The following is a 22,242-nucleotide window of genomic DNA, read 5'->3' on the forward strand; positions in this document are numbered from 1 at the left end:
TGGCAATTGAGTTCCCTAGGTTGATGGTCCTGGGGGACTTTAATTTGCCGACGCTCGGTGAAAACTCTGATGGGGCGCAGGAGTTCATGGCTTCCATGACAGCCATGGGCTTGACTCAAGTAATCCGAGGCCCAACCCACTCGGCGGGACACATGCTTGACCTTGTATTTCTCTCGGAGCAGTGGATGTGTGATCTTGGTCTGAGGGGGAGTGACATCATACCCCTGTCGTGGTCAGACCATTGCCTACTGAGGCTCGACTTCCGGAGGCCAAACCCCCACTGTAGGGAGGAGGAACCGACCAGGTGGTTCCGCCCCAGGCGTCTTATGGAGCCAGTAAGGTTCCAGACAGAGCTTGGGGTTATTCCTGATACTTTCACCCACAGTCCGGCAGAGACTCTGGCTGCTGCGTGGCACTCGGCAGCGTCAGAGGCCCTCGACCGGATTGCGCCACTGCGGCCCCTCCGAGGCGGCGGATCCCGGAGACCACCTTGGTTCACCGAGGAGCTCCGGGAGATGAAGCGCCGGAGGAGATGCCTGGAGCACCGCTGGAGGTCCGATAAGTCCGCATCGAACCGAGCAATGGTAACCACCTGCACCAGGGAATATACTAGGGCACTTAGGGCAGCTAAAAGATCACATATAGCCTCCCTGGTTGCGTCCGCTGAGTCCCGCCCAGCTGCCCTGTTTAGGATAACCCGCTCCCTGCTGAACAAAAGGGAGGCGGGGGAACCCTTGCAGGGCAGAGCTGAAGAATATGCCCAATTCTTAGCGGACAAAATTGCTCGGTTTCGGACGGACTTGGACTCCACATCTGCAGTTCCAGCCGAGACTCAGGGGGACCAAGTACAACAGCTCTGGGTTGAGTTTCAGGAGGTTACCCCCGGGGATGTGGACAAGGCCATGAGAGCTGTGAGTTCCTCCACCTGTGCTTTGGATCCGTGTCCCTCATGGCTGGTTTCCAACTGTAGTGAGGTGACACGAGGCTGGATCCAGGCGGTTGTAACCGCCTCCCTTCGGGAGGGGAACTTCCCCGCCGCACTGAAGGCGGCGGTGGTGAGACCCCTCCTGAAGAAGCCATCTCTTGATCCAGCTGTCCTTAATAACTACCGCCCGGTCTCCAACCTCCCCTTCCTGGGGAAGGTTGTTGAGAAGGTGGTGGCCTTCCAGCTCCAACGGTCCTTGGAGGAAGCAGACTACCTAGACCCCTTCCAGTCAGGCTTCAGACCCGGTTACAGCACTGAAACCGCCTTGGTCGCATTGATGGATGATCTCTGGAGAGCCAGAGATGAAGGACATCCCTCCATCCTGGTCCTCCTTGACCTCTCAGCGGCTTTCGATACCATCGACCATGGTATCCTTCTGCGAAGACTGCGGGAGGTGGGAGTGGGAGGCACCGTGTTACGGTGGTTCTCCTCCTACCTCTCGGACAGGTCGCAGTCGGTGTTAGTGGGAGGGCAGAGATCGTCCCCAAGGCCCCTGAAATATGGGGTGCCGCAGGGTTCGGTCTTATCCCCCCTACTATTTAACATTTACATGAAACCGCTGGGAGAGATCATCCGTAGGCACGGGATTAGATACCATCAATATGCGGACGATACTCAATTGTATCTGTCCGCCCCGTGCCAAATCAATGAAGCGGTTGCCGTGATGGACCGGGGGCTCGAAGCCGTCATGGACTGGATGAGGATTAACAAGCTTGTGCTCAACCCAGAAAAGACCGAGTGGCTGTTGTGTTTTCCTCCCAAAAATTCGGCTACTAATCCAACACTCAGGCTGGGGGGTCAAATTCTACACCCCTCAGAGAGGGTTCGCAACTTGGGAGTCCTCCTGGATTCACAGCTGTCATTCGACCATCATATAGCGGCTGTGACCAGGGGGGCATTCGCCCAGGTACGCCTGGTGCGCCAGTTGCGACCCTACCTGAACCGGGAGGCCCTCACAACAGTCACTCGGGCCCTCGTGATTTCTAGGCTGGAATACTGCAATGTGCTCTACATGGGGCTGCCCTTGAAGAGCATCCGGCGACTTCAGCTAGTGCAGAACGCAGCCGCGCGAGTGATTGCGGGTGCACCCCGATTCACCCGCATTACACCTATCCTCCGCGAGCTGCGCTGGCTACCTGTCGATCTCCGGATGCGCTTCAAGGTGCTATTGACCACCCATAAAGCCCTACATGGCAGTGGATCTGGATACTTGAGAGACCGCCTTCTGCCAATTACCTCCCTACGGCCTATAAGATCTCATAGGTTAGGCCTCCTCCGCATCCCATCGGCCAGCCAATGTCGGCTGGCAACCACAAGGAGGAGGGCCTTCTCAGTAGCGGCCCCGACCCTTTGGAACGAGCTCCCCGTAGAGATTCGTACCCTCTCCACCGTCCAGGCCTTCCGCACAGCCTTGAAGAACTGGCTCGCCCGTCAGGCCTGGGGATAAGGACCATTACCCCGCCCGAATGTTGTATGCATGTTGTGTATCATTTTTATTATGTGTTGTTGTCTTAGTACTGTATTGTATTGTATTCCCCTCTCCCTGGTTTCTGTGAGCCGCCCTGAGTCCCCTCAGGGAAAAGGGCGGCCTACAAATAAAATCAATTCAATTCAATTCAAATGCCGCCGCTCCCCGGCTCGCCTCTTTTTCCCGGGATCGCCGCGATGCTTTGAGTTTTCCTTCTGCGGAGGTGGGGTGGAAAGAAGAAGAAGTGGAGCCCTTCCCCGCTTCTTCTCGGACTACCTAAGCGTTGGGTGCGCTGTCCCCATCTGGGAAAGTAGTGCTGACTCATCAGGTGTCTGGGAACGGGTGGGGCTGAGGAGCGGCTGGGGGTGGGGGGTGTTTCACAGAGCGGCTGGGGGTGGGGGGTGTTTCACAAAGGGATGAGGTGGACTGAATTACCCCCTTGTATCTGCTGGCTGCAGCCTTCTGTGTGCAGAGTCCAGACACTGCTGACTCATCAACATGAGGTCACCCATAAGTATGCTCTGCACACACACAGACACACACACACAAAAAGGAATGGGAGCTAACTAGGGTTAAGGGGAGGAAAGGAAAAAGGGGGACCCAAACAGATAATCTGCTGATTCATCATTTTGGGGGTAGTCAGACTTGACCTCGGATCCCCTTTCTTTCAGCTGTTTTGTCTATAAGCCCTTGTGACAGTTGCTGACCCTTAGCATTACTGTAGCACTGTGTGTATTTATAGGTAGGGAAGAGTGTGAACATGAACTTGGTAAAAATGGTTTATGGGGTCATTGGGAATCCTTTGGGGAATGAATGGGAGAGCTGCTGGGATGTCCTTATACTCTGTGCACACCGATGCTGACACTCTTGTTTTGGATGGTAAAATTGTAGGTCCTGAAAACCTTAGCTTTATGGGAACACTCCTTCTGTTGCAGTGCATGTTGTCTCTTAGACCAGTGTTTTTCAACCACTGTGCCGTGGCACACCAGTGTGCCGTGACATAGTGAATAGAGAGAGAGAGGATGTGTATAATTAAGGTGACCAGATGTCCCTAGCGAGGCCGCGGGCTGGCAGTAACCGCCGCGGCCAGCTCCCTCCCCCCCCCCGGTCAAAGGTGTCCCTCTTTACCAATCTGAAAATCTGGTCACCTTAATCATGAGGTGAGTGAAGTATTTCATTGAATACACCGGTATTGTGTGATAATAATTTGTTATCCAGAGCAAATTTTTACAATGGCTACTGTATATTTAATGGGCACAGGCAGGCTGTATATGTTATTCAATGGGCAATGGCAGGCTGTAATTAATGGACACAGGGCAGGTTGTATATTCAATGGGCACAGGCAGGCTGTATATTTAATGGGCACAGGCAGGACACTGGTAGAATGTATATTATGAGCCTATGAGTTTTGAAGGATTTTAACTCTTGTGTTTTAGCTTGGTTGCTGAATGAGCTAAGGTTTTTGTACTTTTAAAGTTATTGTTGATACCATATTGTTTTTATTGACCCTCTTTTCCACTTACAGAGCTAGTTTACTGTTTTTCTTTGAAATAAATATTCAAAAACATTATTGGTATCTATTTTTATTTTTGAAATTTACTGGTAGCTGCTGCATTTCCCACCCTAGGCTTATACTCGAGTCAATAACTTTTCCAGTTTTTTGTGGTAAAATTAGGTGCCTCGGCTTATATTCGGATCGACCTATACTCGAGTATATACGGTATATTACAGAACTATCAATATTACAATGTAATATTGTGTTATAATACAATGTATAATAATATAATACAATAAGGCAGCTGAGCAAGGGGCAGTGATTAGCAAGGGGCATTTTGAAACTGTAAGATGCTAGACATCTTTAAGGGCGTGGATATTTATAAAACATTTGCATTCATGTTCATTGAAGGGTGTATGAGAGAAATACAGGAGGTTGCTAGGCCAAATATGTCTCAAGAAGGTGTTCTCAATACTTTCCCAGCAATAGTAGATAAATTGCTACAGGTTTATTTGCTATAAAACATTTACCAGGAATGAAATCTGTGTTATAATTCTACACAACAAAAATGGAAAAGAAAAAAGCCCCTCAGCTAATGGGGAAAAAGATTGTCCCTGAATATATGCCAAATCTGTTCTTGATTATTTTTAAGGTTTTGTTTAAATGATGGCCTTGAAGCAGAAACTCTCATTTGCAATTTTCAAGGACAATGCTATTCAAGCCAAAAGAGAAAATACACACCATTTATCATATAATAACAATTCTTGATTGTTTTCTTATTTTTATATAATATTCTCCAATAATAAACACAATGGAATAAACCACACACACACATTCCTATTACCAACAAACTATTTGCAATCCTTGGGGATGGATGGATGAATAAATAAATTGTCTGAGTGCCAGAAATCTCTCCTTCAAATGCACAAAGTGATTACCTTAAATGGTAGATGCATTCCTATATCTTTGATAGATGTATTTATATGAGCACACTCAAGAAACAGAAAGAAATAATATTGCTATGAAATGATGTTAGAAGACCAAACAATGCAAGAGGCACAGTAATATCACCTACAAATAAGTATGAAGTCATCCAATATGACTGATCCACAATTAATGACCATTGCTGAAGAATTGGAATTTCAAGAGGAATGAACAGACATGTTTATAATGAACTACAGATACTCAAAGTGCTACCGTATTGAATTCTGTAGTTTCTTTTATATATGTGTACTTCTAGCCCAAGCCATAATGACAGTAGAGAAACCACAGGGGGAAAAGATGACAGATAAAAAGAAGAAAAAATGGGGTATTTCTTTTGTGCTAGGTTTCTATGTGAAGGAAATATTCAGCTTTCTTTCCCCTTTGTGAAGAAAAGAAAGGAAAACCTGTCTCCTTTCTGCACAACTAGAATTGGGCAGGAAATTACACCTGCTTGTACCTCCTCCAAAAGCCCAGCATATGGGCAAACAGGGAATAGGGGACTAATCATTCCCCCCCAAAAAAAGACTGGCATTCATGGGAGGGTAAACTTCATTGCCCTTGAGTATTTATTAGTTTTCAGTTCTGTTGTCCAAAGCTCTCCTAATGCAAATTCTACAAGAGAAGTAAACATCTTCTGGGTAGATATAAGAGGAAGAGAAAAAGATCTTATGAACGTATGATCTACCCAGTTTCCATGAAAATAAGACCTAACCGGAAAATAAGTCCTAGCATTTTTCAGGATGATCGTAATATAAGCTCTACCCAAAAAATAATCCCCAGTTAAAATTGTTAGTCAAAGGGATGCATTTAGTACTGTATTTCCTCAAAATTAGGACCTAAACAGAAAATAAGCCCTAATGCACCTTTTGGACCAAAAATCAATATAAGACCCAGCCTTATTTTCCTGGAAACATGGTAATAAGAGGAAATGAATGGAACATTCCATGGATACGGGTGAACTGAGATGAATTACTTACTTGACAGGCATTATAGATCAATTGATGCTCCAATTTCTTTACTCCTAGAATCTGCTGGAACATCTCATATAGTTGTTCTTTGCTTAAGATGAGTTCAGATACAGCACTTAAAGCCATCCTAGTGGACTGTTTGTACAGATCCTCTTCCCCCCTGTAAATGGCATCATATTTGGCTATCCAAGAACTTAGCACAGTCTCTTTGCTTAATCCATCTATCTCAGGCAAGCTCCGGACTCTTTTTTCTATGTTCTTCTTAAAAATATCTCTGAAATCATTTGCTGAGCATCCACCGCTGTGGACCATCCTGGCAACTCGGTCACTCTTGAGAAAAACCTTTTGAACAAAAGAAGAAAGACATTAGAATAAAGGTAGGTAAGGAAGAGGCAAACAGATTTTTAAAGACTATTGTGCTGTGGAGCAATTTTAATGCTCGGATAAGGAACCATCTGGATATTTCATACCAACTAAAAACATCCTGGAAGCAGTCAGTAACAAACTATTTCCAGAGTATTAAAACAAGAAAAATCTTGTCAGTCAACAGCTATTGATTTTTACTTATGCTGAGCAATTTTTTAAATCATCATGTTTCAGATAACTATGTAACTACAACTTGCAATTGATCCAAATTATTCTTCTCATGTACTTCACCATTTTTCTAAAGAAATTACATGTCTGAACCAAAACCTATTTAAATTTATATCCCTGAATGATTTTTCTATGGCTGAATTTAAACATAAATTTAAGTATCATTGGGAAGATACCTAACCAGGTCATTCCATGCATTCTAATTAGTTTCTTGAAAGGTACTTCAATAGTCCTTCTAGGATACCCTATTAGGTTCTTCTTCAAGGCATTGGTGGAAAGCAAAGGCCAGAGTTTTCTAAAGATACTCGCTATAAACATAACAAAAGAATAAGGATTATATGTTTAGGCTGCTGAATCTGATATGCTTTTAGTAATAAGTAACAGAACAAATAAACTAGACCTGGTACTTTTAGATACTTACCTCTGGGAATACTTTAGAAGATGGTAATAATCCTTTTGCCTAACTTGAAGAAAGTTTATTCTGTAAGAAGTTGACCCCAGGTTCTCTCTAGAATGTACACCCACCCTTACGAACCTTGCAATAAATTTCAAGGACAAGGCTTGGCTAGATAAACAACTTTATTGCAAACACAAGAAATCATACTATGAGAAAGGAACACTTCTCTAGAAATGATTAAATTCTGGCTTTTCCAGGAAGTCATGGGATCTGATGTGGGATTTGGGGTCTCCACCCAGAGTATGGGGATTTTGGTCCTTTCTCAAGCTCTTTTACAATGGATTACAAGTGGTACTCAAGTTATGATTGCAATGGAACCTGCCCATCGTGATTGTAACTCGTGATGGTCATAAAACAAGTTTGTCATGTGACCAATTAGATTTTACCACCTTTTTTGAGCAGTCATTGAGCAAATCACCACAATTGTTAAGTGAATGTTATGGTGGTTAAACAGACCAAGGGCTTGTTATGGGCATGGTTTTTCTGAAAATTGGAAGTAAATGCTTGTTTTCGGCAAAACTGTCATAAAATACAATCACATGACCATTGGACACTGCAAAGGGCCATAAATGCATCCTGGTTGCTGAGTGCCTGAAGCATGTTCAACTAACTATGGAGGAAGAAACTATCAGAACTTTGAATCTATGTTGTAAGTACCCTCCAGGTAGGTCTCTTAGAACTTCAAATGGTCGCTAAGAAACCAGTCATAAATTGAGGACTGCCTGCACTTGCATCCTATTTCTCACACTACTGCTCTGGACAATATTTACAAAATGGTCATGTCTAGTTCTTCTCCAAGCCTCACATTAACCATGAACCTGCAACATGTACGTGATTGCTTACTTCTTAAACAGAAAAAAAGAAAGAAATTTCAGGAAATGTACTTTTTTTATCTCTAAACATGCAGGAAAAAAGTGATTAGCTGTCAAATCACAGCACAGGTAGCAAGGTTGACATGGAGTCTGACAGCCCCTTCAAAACTGATCACTTTTTAGGGCTATCAAACTTGTCTAATTCATTACATAGAAAAATGAATGGCGGCAAGCATACCAATCTTCGAAATATACAATGAAGTATATGGCAGAGTATATCCTGTCTCACAAGGGTAAACAGTGTAGACTTACTACTTCTCCCCAATTGTCTCACAAATATTACCCAAACTATTTTAAATGTTGATTTTCCAGTTTGTGACTTTGTGTTGTTTTTAATAAAAGTATATTTACAATCTTTGTTGTAGTTAGCAAACAGCTAAATGTTTATGGAGATTCTCAGTCATACCAGTCATGGTTGTCCCAAATATGCTTTTTCAAATGGCAATTGGACTTTCTTGGTTTTGCTTGAAGATATTTCACTTCTCATATCTAGGCTTCCTGAAAAAGCACTTTTGGGATAGTTAACAAACAGATTACTTGCATTTGAGTTTTAAGTCAAGGTTGGTGTTACATAGAGGTTTTGACACACTGGCACTCTGCATGTCTTCATTTTGATATTACATGTTTTGCTTAGACATATATCCAAACGCTAGATGGATACCCATGCTTTGCTATGAAACTATGTGATCTGGCTTGATAAATTGAAACTAAAAGCTTGAAAATTAATGTAGAATGTATAACTCCTTAGCATCAGAGCATGTTAATATAAGGCAACTGGCAGTTGGAACAGAGTTCTTTTCAGGTGGGGAGGGGGAGTAGAACATCTAACACCTTAGCATCGACGTATGCTAATATAATACTGTATAAGAAATACTGATGATCTCATGGTCATTTTGAAAAATCCTTTCTTAGCGAGCACCTAGAAGCCAAGAGGAACATATGTGCTGAATTTCAAGATTGTAGGCTTTGCATTTCATGATGATTGAGTGGTATTTGGCTTGTATATATAGATTGGTTGTCAGATTGTACTGGTCATGATATCCAGTTGAGAGAAGTTGCTTTCCGAAAGAACATGAACTTCGGAGTGCCAGAATACTGTTAAAACAGTTCTTAACTATCCAGTCTACTTTTCAGCAGCTTTTTATTTCCTTTTTACTGCTCAGGCACTGTCTTATCTTTTTTTTAGTTGTAAAAAGGTATATAAACATTTAGAAGCATTTTTGAAGGACAATTTAGAAGCACACATGAAGCTCTTTGAATCTGCTTTGAGTCCCTCTATGTGGCTTCACATAGTGCCAACCAAAGTGTGTATAGTCACGGTTATGGTTTTCCCAGTTTCAATATATGGCTGTGAAAGTTGGACCATAATTAGGACTGAGCATCAAAGAATTGAGACCTTTGAACTATGGTGCTGGAGAAGACTCCTGCGAGTCCCTTGGACTGCAAGCAATCAAACTGGTCAGTCCTAGAGGAGATCAACCCTGACTGCTCTTTAGAAGGCCAGATCCTGAAGATGAAACTCAAATACTTTGGCCACCTAATGAGAAGCATTCACTGGAGAAGATGCTAATGCTGGGAAAGATGGAGGGCAAAAGAAGAAAGGACCAACAGAGAATGAGGTGAGTGGATGGAGTCACCAAAGCAGTAGGCGTGAGCTTAAATGGACTCCAGAGGATGGTAGAAGACAGGAAGGCCTGGAGGAATGTTGTCCATGGGGTCACGATAGGTCGGACATGACTTCACAACTAACAACAACATGGCTTCATAGGATGCATATGTAACTAAGAGTTTGAAAAATCACAATTTGTTCACAAGAAACTATGCACCCATAACTCATTAATTACATCATAACATCCTTTTCCCTCACAGTGTGATCCTCAGTTGGGTAGGACCACATGTGACATTAATCGAAATAAAAATAACAATCAGTAGAAGAAACATATGGTGCCATAGCAGAAAAGGAATGGGGAAAAATTTCATTGCTGACAGAAGATGCCCAACCATCTTGATTCTATGTGAAAGGCTATGCAAATTCATTATGTAAGGAAAAGACAAAATGGAAAAAAAATGTTACATGGCTATTTAGCAGAATATAATCGTACGCTATATTCTGAAAAGCATAGTATGTAGCAAGTATGCTGGCCTTGATCAAATTTGGATCTTCAAACTCTATGTCCACTGTAAGAGATTTGGGGATCTAAGTTAAAAACCCTTAACCCAAATACTCTTCTCAGAAAAAAGAAAGTATTGGCTCCAATATACATGGCATCAAACTGGGCAAATATTCCATTACAAAAAGACTTTTCTATGAAAATTACACTGTCAATTTAGCCACAGAACAGTCAGGAAACCAAGGAATGCTGAATAACTTGGGAAAAGACACTGGGAATAAGCAGAGCTCTACAAAAGCTAAAAAAAGTAATTCCCTGAAATACACTGTGGAATAACTGCCTCCTTTCTTTCAAATCCTCATTATCTTTGAAGTCTTGTCCTATTATGTCACAGTCACACTGGTCTCTCTGACTTCATAAGGCATGTGGTATGTTATATCCAATGAAATGCCTGTCTGCTTCATCCAATCACATGCATGTTCTAATTTGAGTAAGTCTATTAAGGAGGACTGTACCTTCATCATTCTTTAATCCCCTCTTTTTTGCCACCAAAGCTGTCAGAAGCTCAATTAGTGCTTCCGTGTATTATGTCCAGAACTATACAAAAGTATCCCTTAAAAATTTTTATTCCATTGTCTATTAGAGTGGCAGATGATGCTTTCAAATGTAACAACTATATAAGCAAAATGCCGTGTAGATTCTGAGCTCAGAGTTGATAATGAATGAAGCTTAAAAACAACATTCCAGAAGCAGCTATGCCTAATAAATACCATTCTCATGGTTGAGGTTTCTGAACTACTGGCTCATGGTTGATGATTATCTGTATTTTTATCAACACTCTTTCCTCCCAAAGGACACAGTCAGTGTCAGGCCTGGAAGCTATCTTTTACATTGAGCCATCAGGCCTGCCATATTTTTCTACTGTGGGAAAATGAGACGGGGGATTGTATGGAGTATGGGAGACATAGAGTCTAAATAAAATTCCTTTCTCAGAGAGTCAAGGTCATCTTGCCCTGCACCTGGAGTGTTGTGACTGGGAGACATCTCCAGTTGGGACGGTGCCTGATTGGACCACGTGATGGACATGTGGGTATTGGGTAGGGAATTTAACTTTCACTTGGGTGGGGAAAACCTGAAAACTTTCAGATTTGGGTCTTCCCAGATGTGCCAATATGACATCTCTAATAAAATGGAACTTTGAGGAAACCCAAACTTTGGAGTATTCTTTATTTTGGGGTGTTACTTGGAATCTTGGCATTCAGCTTATTTGAACAACGGCAATTTGGTACCCTTGAATATCAAAGTACTGTAGAAATTCTGCATTTTCAAAATATGTCTTCTCTACTTTCAGTTGATATAGCTGTCTCCTTGTTCGGGTTTTGTTTCTGTCTCTGTTGCAATTTCTCACTTTTAATAGGATCAGCAGATGTGCACTTGCACCAGTTTGCCTTTGAGTATTCCCCTCTATAAGAACTATGTAACCTTAGCCATTGCTCTTTGTTTCTTTGTGTATTTAAGAGACCAATGACTCATTAGAACATGCTTGCTTTGTAAAGGAAAGTAAAAAATATATTGGCTCCTCTTCAGGTATTGGTATTATTGGGTGAGATTTCCATCACAGTTGTCATCCAGATTACATTTACATTATACAAGTGGTCTAGTACATTTTCAGGTCAGCAACTTCCTGCCTTCTCACTCTCAACAAAGAAATTGGGTATTTGTAGTAGGAGTTGGAACAACCACCACCATAAAGTACATGGTTCCTATTCTTAAATGATGTATAAATGCATATGTAGATCTAACTTTTAAAACTGCTACGGAATCCAAGCCTCTTGGGCGTTAAATGTCTATAAGAACAAAAACAACCAATGGACTATACATTTTCTTGAATATACTGATTAAATTTTATTAAAAATAAAAAGATGATATATTTAAATACATTTTTAAATTAGCAAAACATTAACTAAAATTATGAAATAGAATTAGAAAAAACAGTAGTTAGTTGTAGTATCCTCATGGCCACATGATCAAAATTCAGGCACTTGTCAACCGCCATGTATTTATGACAATCGCACTGTCCCAGGGTCACGTGATCACCATATGTAACCTTCCCAGCCGGCTTCCAACAAACAAAGTCAATGCCAGATTCACTTAAAGATCGCATGTTTCACTTAACAACTGCAGGGATTCAATTAACAATTGTAACAAAAAAGGTCATTGCTTAGCAATGGAAATTTTTGTCTCAGCTGTGGTTGTAAATCAAGGACTACCTGTAAATTATCATCCTAAATCAATGTAAAAACCATTCTAAATTGTTAGGAATTTAACAATTATAGCTGGAGTTCCTCAAAACCCAAAACTTAAAATATTAAACTCTAATTTCCAAAATCACATTGGATGTTTTTAATATTGTCATAAAGCAAACAAACTAAACAGAATCAAAGGTAATGTTTTATTTCACACACCTTAAGCTCAATCTTTAACAAGGGGATCAAGATCGAAATCATCATTTGTCCCCAGATTGAGCTTTTGAGCCTTTATGAATTCCTGCAGGTACTTCTGGACAGATGGCTTCATTAGGAGAATTGATAGCAGAAGATGCTTCATTCGATAGCTGAACACCGAATGGTTCTGCTGTACCTGTAATACTTTCCACATTTCCAAGCATGTTCCACTTACACACAGGGCATGTTTGGTGCTTTAAAAGCCAAGGATCAACACAGATTTTGTGGAAAAGATGCCCACAACGTAAAATGCGGGCTACATCTTTAGGTTTGTACATTTCTAAACACACTGCACAGTTGTCTCCATTGGATCCAACTTCTTTGTCATCCTCTTTTAATGTACGAAGCTCAAGACGATTGATGGCTTTAGTAATATCAAGCTCCTGCTGGCATCTTTGTATCAAATTCCTTGTTCTTCGTAGCTTTCCAGCACAATAAAAGGTGCAATACGCCACAGCTACAGAGGAAAGAATAAAAATAGTGCCCATATAACGGGTCAACCATGGGTTACAGTGCTTTCCAACATCAATGGTTGCCATCACTTGGATGCCATTCTGAATTAGATGCAGAAGGTCAGTTCCTTTCAGATTGCCAATCATAAGAGCCACAGGGCCTTCCTTCCCAAAGTTAAGCATGGGAAACACATTGTTACCTGTACCAGGATAATTATAGATGATCACACCAACTGCTCCTTTTTCCGCAGCGACACTTATTTTTTTTGTAAATGAACACTGCCCTCTTATGATGAGCGCTATCCAACATCCTGCATTCCCTGTATTAAAATTTGTTACAGAACTACAAGCATTTTGGTGGGGCTCCTCTGCAGCTATCACGATGCCGGACACCTTCTTCAGGGGTGAGGCTTTGGCAAACACTCCGTTTTCTGCAATCTCCCATACCGTCCGATTCCCAACTTGAAATGATATGTTGATATTGGCAATCCAAAAACTGTCAGCTTGTGAACTCTGCAGGTGGATCCCAAGACAGATGCCAAGGTACAGAAAGCACAATGGTTTTACCTTTCTTCTTCCAGTGGCAGCCCCAGATAAGTTCATGCTGACATCTGTGAAGAAGTTTCAGAGCCAATAACTCAAAGACAAAAAAACATCAGCACATCAGAACTGAATGATATTTCCAGCGATACCAAAAACCCATCTCAAAAATTCTGGAGAAACAAGCTGAAGGGTCTGTCTGTAAGTATGTGGCTTAGATAAAGATTTCTTACAGACAGTGACAGATTTTTTTCCTCTCCCTCCAATGAAGTCATTTATTGTTAAGTAATGAAATTGTGACATCATTAAAACACTTTGCCAAGCAGGACTCTTGTCCTTTATCTTATATAAAATGACACTGTTTAAAAACAAATTAAACGTTACGATATAAACACAATTTTCACAAACCACAAGGTAAAGTATCTGGGATGCTCTGTACTGAATGTCTTGTCATATAATGCGAATATGGTGAGAGAAAGTTCAATAAAGTACCCTTAAAATTGCTTAGCTTTTTAAGAGCAAACAAGAACAGCTAACCCTAACCTAACTATGTTCACCTTTAGTTCAGCAGCATATAATAGATATGCTGACATATGTGCTAATATTGTTCTATAGTTTCGATAAAAACTTTTTAGAGGAGGTTTTTTGAGCAAATGAAGAAATCTTCCAACCCTAATTCTGCAAATATTAAATTGGCAAATATACAACTGGTAAGATTGAAAATATTAGGGCTATGCAATTCCTTGTAGGGAAGTGTTTTGGAATGCCCAGAGGTGTGTACAAATACTTATTATTAAAATATTTAAAGTCTGCATTTTTTCTCTTCTCAATGGCTGCTTGCAAACCATCCCTACCATCACAATGCCCTTTTGCTTTGCTGGAAAGAACAAAACAATACAAGCAAGACACACAGCCATGCTAAAACAGCTGGATGCTCTTCTGAAGCAGTCTTGAGGCTGGAAAAAGATGTGGCTGCTTTAACTATTTTCTGAAAAAGCTCCTTCATATGTTCCAATATCTTCTGAAGCACCTCTTTGCAAGAATTGCAAAGATGAAAATACTATGTGTGTTTGTGTGTGTTTCAGAAGTGGGTTGCTGCCAGTTTGGCCTGGATTGTCCGAATCGGTAATAGGGGCGGTGGGAGGCTCCGTCCACCCACTTCTGCGCATGCGCAAAAGCGCTGCATGCAGGGGAGCGCACCCGAACTGGTAGTAAAAAGATTAGCAACCCACCTCCAGGGTGTTTGTATGTATATATAAAATAAAAAAACAGGAGTGATTCTTTGTTTAGAAATTGAATATCTCATATAATTATTATTTTCATGTCTGAAAAGGGGATGCTTATTTCTATACATACATATTTCAAATATAGCAGCAGAGATTTCTGCCAACTGCTTTTCTTGTTTTCACGAACACAATGCTTTTACTGAACAGAAATTGAGAGGCTTTTTTCTTTTCTTTTTTACAAAAAGACAGAAGTTTAGAGTTGGCTTGATGGACTTTGTTCAAATCTGGGAACTACCATTATATTCACTGAAACTGCCTTTTCTGCTAATTCAGAACATTGATAGCTGACATTTATCAAGATATCCCAATACATAACACTTTTAAATGCTAGAAAAGAACAACTTAATATAATGTTCAGGTTTTAAAGAGGCAGGGACTCAAAACATAAATTAGGGAAATTAAAAATTTATGGAAGAATGGATGGCAGCATATGTTTTGCCCTTGAACCAGTAGTGGGATTCAGCTGGTTTGGGCCAGTTCGGGTGAACCAGTTTTAAATTGCTGGCTGGCCCCAACCTTTCCAGGAGTCCCCCCGCACCCTGTTTTTGCTCTCAGTAGGCTGCATGGAAGCCTACTATGTCCAAAACGGGGCACGAGGCACCCCCCACGGCCCATTTTTGCTCCCAGGGAGTGCAGGAGGCCGAGTGCTGTCTGTCACAAACCTTGGCCATGCCCATCATGGCCATGCCCACCCAGCCAGTCATTAGGGCAGAGAACTGGTTGTTAAATTATTTGAATCCCACCACTGCCTTGAACTTTGTAACAGAAAGAGTTTTATATAGTATAGAGTATACTGTAGTGTACAGTATATTTGTATACAGTAAGAGTTTCATAGGCAATCTTTCCATTTTTAGCAAAAGCAAGTTGTTAATTTCAAACCAGGCAGAAGTTGGCAAAGCACTTTTCTAAGCACAAGTTTTTGGATTCCTTACAAGGTTCAGTATTTTGCCTTCCTAAGGAAATATGTTCAGATTCTCTCTAAACAAATCTACTTGTAGCTCAGGATTTGCAGATGCAGGTATGAAGATGTGGAATTCAACTTACCTTGCAAATTTTTGACATAGCTCTGATGTTTTATACCAGGACAATCACTTGTGTTGATACACATTATTTATTTCAAATTAATATGAATTCATACGGTCATAATTAGGAATTGTTTTGGCCTACGTAGATTTCTTACTTAGTTTTCCCCTCAAGACAGAAATGGTATTCCATTAGAGATATGTCTCTGTTAACTCACTTTTCATTTTCTGAATAAGAAGCCACAATAATTCCACCACATTTTATTAACCGTTTAAATGTTTTTGTGAGATGGGAAAGTGGGAGAATAACAAATTATTATAAATTGTCCAGATATACTTAAGTGAGATTGGTGATGGAGTAATTTAGTAAATAAATACATACTTTCTAGTGGCAAGAAAAATCATATCAATTAAGTTATTTCAAACCTAAAAATATTAAGTTTTAACACTCTTCTGCAAGTTCTTTCTGCATGTTTTAATTTAGTCTTGTCTATTGTGGACCTTCCAGATGAGTTGATGTTCAGTTCCTATTGGATTTGCTCAGGAATATAGCTACTGACACTAGTTTGGGGAAAGATAACATTTTAACAATTTATATAAAGAATATATGTGTTTCACTTCTAGAATTATCAAATAATAAGTACTGCAATGTAGTAGGGCCCATTTTGGAGACTAAAGTGAAGTTGCTCTTGAAAACCCTTCCAACTACCTGTCTCAATGGAACCATGAATATAGAAGAAGGTAATGGCTTTAGTACAATAGAAATGGAGGAGGAACTCCCATAGACGGACACTTTCCATTAGTATGTTCTTAAAATTAAGAAAAGAACCAGAAAAGAAAAGAAAAAGATTTCATCTCCAAATAAATCAAGACCTTTGTTATTTTTCAGAAATCATGTCACTTTTTCAAGATTGGAAATGTGATGCGAGAGTTTTCTATAGAGTTTGGGTTGGAATCATTGTCTGCTGGGTATTGTGAGTGCACCAACAGGAATTTAGCTACAGTTTACCAAATCTGGTCCTCTGTCCTCTGAAAAACTAGTTTCCTTTCCCAATATGTGTAGCTCCTCCTACTCATAATTGTCTGTCCCAAATAGAATTTGGAAGCATTTCCTTTTGTAACTAACACTAAACTGAATTTTTAATATTGTAGGGATATGCTTTAAGGGATGTAATGGGCAGTAAAATTCAGAAGCCCAATTTCTTTACCAGTGCTAGATTTTCATTACTGCCAAACAGCCCGTTTTATAGGTTTAGCTAGTATTCTCAAAAGCTACGCATAAAATGGTTCTATATCCATAACCAATTCCTGGCACATTATGATGAACCTTTTGGCCTCAGCATGTCCAAAACTCAGAAAATGCCTAACTTGACTTTTCTCGCTGTCATCCTCCCACCCCAAAACAAGAGAAAGGATGTTCTATTTTCCCCACATCTAAGCCACCTCGAACAGCATCATTTGGTGGCTGCATTAAGACTGGGGCTGAAGTCGAGGGCTGGGCCTCAACTTCAGCCCTAGTGCCACATGTGCCACCTAATAAGGCCTCCTTGCACAGTTTAATGCAATTGCCTCCACAGCCCAGCACTCCCAGTATCTGGAGAGCATCATTTATCTTCAGGTGGTGTTCTCTTTCTGTTAATAGGCCCCTGTGACCTAACTGTGACTGCTCTGGGTTGCTCAAAGTCCTAATTCTTGAAGCAATGCTCTTCTGTGGCCTCCCTCAGCTTCCAAAAAGCACACAACAGGATGTACTTTCAAGAATAGTTATTGAGTACTGATAATCATGGTAAAGACTTCTCTACAAGGAATTGCAGAGCTCTAAAATTTTCAGATATTACCAGTTGTATATTTTGGCAATTTAATGTATACCGAATTAAGGGTTTACGGAATTACTAGCACTGATGATACTGCCTAGTTAGGGTAATGAAATGTTCTCAAGAAAACAAGCAATCTCAGAGAGCACTAAGAACCCCTTATTTCAACCATGAGCTACAAATGTTCTCCTTCATTAGAAACACTACTTTAAATCTCTACAGATATTCCAGTTGTACTTGATCTACTGGGTGTGCTTCAACAACAGTTCCATATTTTCGTATGTTTCTTTCATGTGTGCAGCATAGCAAACAAGTACTGAAGTATGAAGATTGTATAACAAGACAGACTTGAGAGCTAACATGAATGAATCAATAAAAAGATGCCATTTTAGTGGGTCATGCTCATAACCCAAAGCTTTGAACAAACCATCAATGTCAGTACAGAAAATGAGATTGTCAATCTGTACAAAGAAATTTGTTAAATGTGAGGTGCCCAGGCCTTGTCTTGATCACTAGTTTTACAACCAAAATACAGTTTATATCCTTTCTTAATAAGTTCAGTCATGGTGCGTCTAATACTTAAGTGTGTATTCACCACAAATATGACAAAATATCATTGGCAAACTATCTGCCGTCTCCAATATTCCTATAGCAAGTCTACAACTGGCTTAATTGTAATGTAACTCACATGTACATAAACAATGCTATGCCTTGAAATCAAAATACAATGAGACTGATATCAATGAAGTGAGCATCATCTGTGCATGCGATCTGCTTTTATAGGCTTTCCAGGCAGCATCTATCCAGTCTAACTATGCCTAAACATGCCCAAATTTTACCAGTTCCACAAATGTTATGCAATATGCCATGCATGCCTGGACAAGCCTAAGCTACACAAAACATCTTATAACACTAGCCAAAATTAGTAAACTTAAAATATTTATAAAAACAAATCACAAAAAAATAAGATTTTTATAAAAAGGCATGTGATAGACTACATTTAGAGATTATTTTCATGATTAGCAGCCAAAAATATATAAGATACACCCCAAAGTGTTCAGGAAACGAAATCTTTGTTGTCTAGTGTCACTATCTACCAATTTTGCATTCTGGAAATTAGTTGAACTAAACACAAATTCAGGCTATCGTTAATCACATAAAAACTGCTATTGAAGTAATTTCAATATTTTGTCCAATGACCAGATCTTTAAAATGCTGTAACAAGATGGTATGAAAGAAATAAAATGAAATAGTTCTAGACAAATATCCTGTCTTTCAAATAATCCAGAAGTCATAAAATACAGTTTTGGGCTTATCTGTTTGTTTACCAAACCAGTTAATGAGAGCCACTTTGAATAGCAATCACTGAGGAAGCATAAAGGATTTATAAATAAAACAACCTTCTAAGTAAGACTTATTTATGAAATTTATAGAGTCATCCATTTCAACAAAAATAATCATGTGTATACATACATCTGTATTTATATCCCTATGTATATCTTACAGAAGTGGCCTCTCTCAGTTGCTGTGGATAATTGTATGAATGCAAATAGGGCAGATTCCATGCTTTAGCAACCAGTGGGCAATACATAGTTTGTGGAAAATATGCCTGCAAGTTAAAATCCGGACTATCTCTCTTGGCTTGTACATTTCTAAGCAAACCACACAAGTCTCTTCTGCCAGATCAAATTCATCCTTTTTTAACTTCTACAATTCAAGAGCTTTCTGGAGTTCTGATTTCACCATTTAGGCTCTCTGTTTTCATGTCTTACCATAATCTGTTCTGGAGAACAATAGAATAATACATAGGCTACAACTATCCTAGCAGTAAGAAAAACATAGAGATATATGCAAGAGCATTGCTCTCACTCTGATTTGGACAATTTTCTGGATACCATGCTGAATCAAACAGCATGGTATCCAGCTTTGTTTCAGGCTGTTCATCATCACATCAGGACTATCATCTGCATCCTCATGAATCAAAATAATATCTTCTCTTTCTGGAAACAAATGGTCCTAGATAATGATAACAGCAAAACCTTTATCTGGTACAATCTTGATTTTCTTTTGAAAAATGCAGTTTCTTCTCACAAGAATTGCAATGCAATCCCCATATTTGTTGGTACGTGGAACCAAATATCCAGGCTGCAAGCATCTTTACCTTCAGCATCTGGAATCATCAACTGCTGCACCATCCTCTTGGAGGGAAGGTACTTTTCCAAGAAAGCTAGAAGATGGTTTTTTGGGCTCATCTCTCCAATAAATTGTTAGATTCATGGATGATACAAATCACCTGTAACTTTTGAGTAAAACAATTCAATAATAAGGGAAATGCTGAACCCCAGGTTCCAGCACCACAAAACCTCTTTTTCACAGTTATTGTGAAGCTTCATTCTTCCTTGAACAAATGGCAACAGGAAAACCCAGTGTTGATTCACTTGAGAAAACTAGCAAGGTAATACAAAACATTTCAATGTCAAACATCCTGCTGTCTAGTAAAAAAATGCAGTATAAGCTCATAAATATGTTTCTGTAAAACCCCATTTAACTCCATTCTCCTAGGAACTCCTAGCAAAAAGTAAATGTTTTCCCCTATTGCTCACAAGTATTACAACAGTAATCTGGAACAGAGCTGCAGTCATTGTGACATCAGAACTAGCTCCATGGGAGATTCCCTCTCAACTCATAAACACCCATTACAAGAACACAGAAATTGGAAGTTTGAGATGGACTGAATGGGCAGCTTAATACTTGGTTGGCATTGTACCTCAATACTCCTGATACCCTGACTACTATTCTGAATTCTGACACAGGTTAGAAGAGAATATTATTTGCTATCTAATTAATTTAACTGTGTGGTTTGTGTTCCATCCAAAAAATTAGGGGGTCTGTAACATGATTATTGTAAGAAGCTTCCTTTTTATTTGGCATCTTTATGCTTTTCTATTGTCTTTAAATATATTTTCTAGTTGTATTTATTTTCCTTTCTTTTTTCCTTTTTCCTTCTCTTTCCCTTTTCCTTTTCCCCTTTTCGAGTTGGTTATTCAGAACACAGCCACACGATTTTAGACAACTTGCACTGACACTTCCCATTTTTAGTAGTGTGGACTGTCTGGGGGCAATACAGTGAAACATTGCACCATTTTTTTATATAAAACAGCAGCATCTATAGTCTTACCAATTCATTTGGTAGTTGTGGCATAGCTTCAATCAGCTTTCAGATTATTGAGGTTACAACTCTTTACACCACCAGCAAAATTATGGGAGTTGTAGTCCCAACCAATTTGGAAAGTACCAGACTGAGGAAAACCACCTAAAGCATTAATAGGGAATCTATTGTACAAGGCAGGTTTGTCTACTTAGATCAGTGTTTCTGAATCTCAGCAACTTCAAGATGTGTAGATTCAATGCCCAGAATTCTGCAACTACCAATAGTCTTCCTTAATAATTTTCTGATTAGGTCTGCATTTTGATCAATGATTTATCTGCAATAAATATTTTTAGTTCTGAATAATTAGCAAATATTTTATAATCACATCCTTGTGATTATAAAATGATGCCTTCAGCATCATTACACACAACAAGCTTTGCATGTACAATATATTGTGTTTTGAAAAAAACAAAAGGTTATTCCCTATCCTTAGGGAGATATTTCAAAGGAAAAGACTACGGAGATTTATAGGAAAATCCAATTCCATACAAAGCTACACTATATTGCCAAAAGTATTCACATCCAAATAATCAGAATCAGGTGTTCCAATCACTTCCATGGCCACAGGTGTATAAAATCAAGTAGCTAGGCATGCAGACTGTTTTTACAAACATTTGTGAAGGAATGGGTCACTCTCAGGAGCTCAGTGAATTCCAGCGTGGAACTGTGATAAGATGCCATCTGTGCAAAAAATCCAGTCGTGAAATTTCCTCTCTCCTAAATATTCCACAGTCAACTGTCAGGTGTATTATAAGAACGTAGAAGTGGGAATGACAACAACTCAGCCACAAAGTGGTAGGCCACATAAACTGACGGAGCGGGGTCAGCAGATGCTGAGGCGCATAGTGTGAAGAGGTCGCCAACTTTCTACAGAGTCAATCGCTACAGACCTCCAAACATCATGTGGCCTTCAGATTAGCTCAAGAACAATGCGCAGAGAGCTTCATGGAATGGGTTCCCATGGCCGAGCAGCTGCATCCAAGCCATACATCACCAAGTGCAATGCAAAGTGTTGGATGCAGTGGTGTAAAGCACGCCGGCACTGGACTCTAGAGCAGTGGAGACACATGGAGTGATGAATCGCGCTTCTCCATCTGACAATCTGATGGACGAGTCTGGGTTTGGCGGTTGCCGGGAGAACGGTACCTGTCTGACTGCCTTGTGCCAAGTGCAAAGTTTGGTGGAGGGGGGATTATGGCCTGGGGTTGTTTTTCAGGAGTTGGGCTTGGCCCCTTAGTTCCAGTGAAAGGAACTCTGAATGCTTCAGCATACCAAGACATTTTGGACAATTCCATGCTCCCAACTTTGTGGGAACAGTTTGGAGCTGGCCCCTTCCTCTTCCAACATGACTGTGCACCAGTGTACAAAGCAAGGTCCATAAAGACATGGATGACAGAGTCTGGTGTGGAGGAACGTGACTGGCCTGCACAGAATCCTGACCTCAACCCAATAGAACACCTTTGGGATGAATTAGAGCGG

At 40.3% G+C, this 22,242-nt stretch overlaps 2 protein-coding genes across 10 annotated transcripts in view; both read right to left on the reverse strand.

Moving 5' to 3' along the window:
* The window catches only part of CADPS2 (calcium dependent secretion activator 2), a 387,307-nt gene that overhangs the window by 264,199 nt on the left and 100,866 nt on the right, over positions 1–22,242 (reverse strand). For all 9 annotated transcript variants that reach the window (XM_032220716.1, XM_032220714.1, XM_032220712.1 and 6 more), the window contains one exon: positions 5,910–6,242. In XM_032220716.1, the coding sequence (XP_032076607.1) occupies positions 5,910–6,242 (333 nt within the window). The remainder of the gene's footprint in view (positions 1–5,909; positions 6,243–22,242) is intronic.
* LOC116511001 (RING finger protein 148-like) lies at positions 12,175–13,803 on the reverse strand. Its single transcript, XM_032220719.1, has one exon. The coding sequence runs from the start codon at positions 13,491–13,493 to the stop codon at positions 12,441–12,443; it is 1,053 nt and encodes a 350-aa protein (XP_032076610.1). The 5' UTR covers positions 13,494–13,803; the 3' UTR covers positions 12,175–12,440.

This window comes from Thamnophis elegans, chromosome 7 (assembly GCF_009769535.1).
Source record: "Thamnophis elegans isolate rThaEle1 chromosome 7, rThaEle1.pri, whole genome shotgun sequence".
Classification (NCBI taxonomy): domain Eukaryota; kingdom Metazoa; phylum Chordata; class Lepidosauria; order Squamata; family Colubridae; genus Thamnophis; species Thamnophis elegans.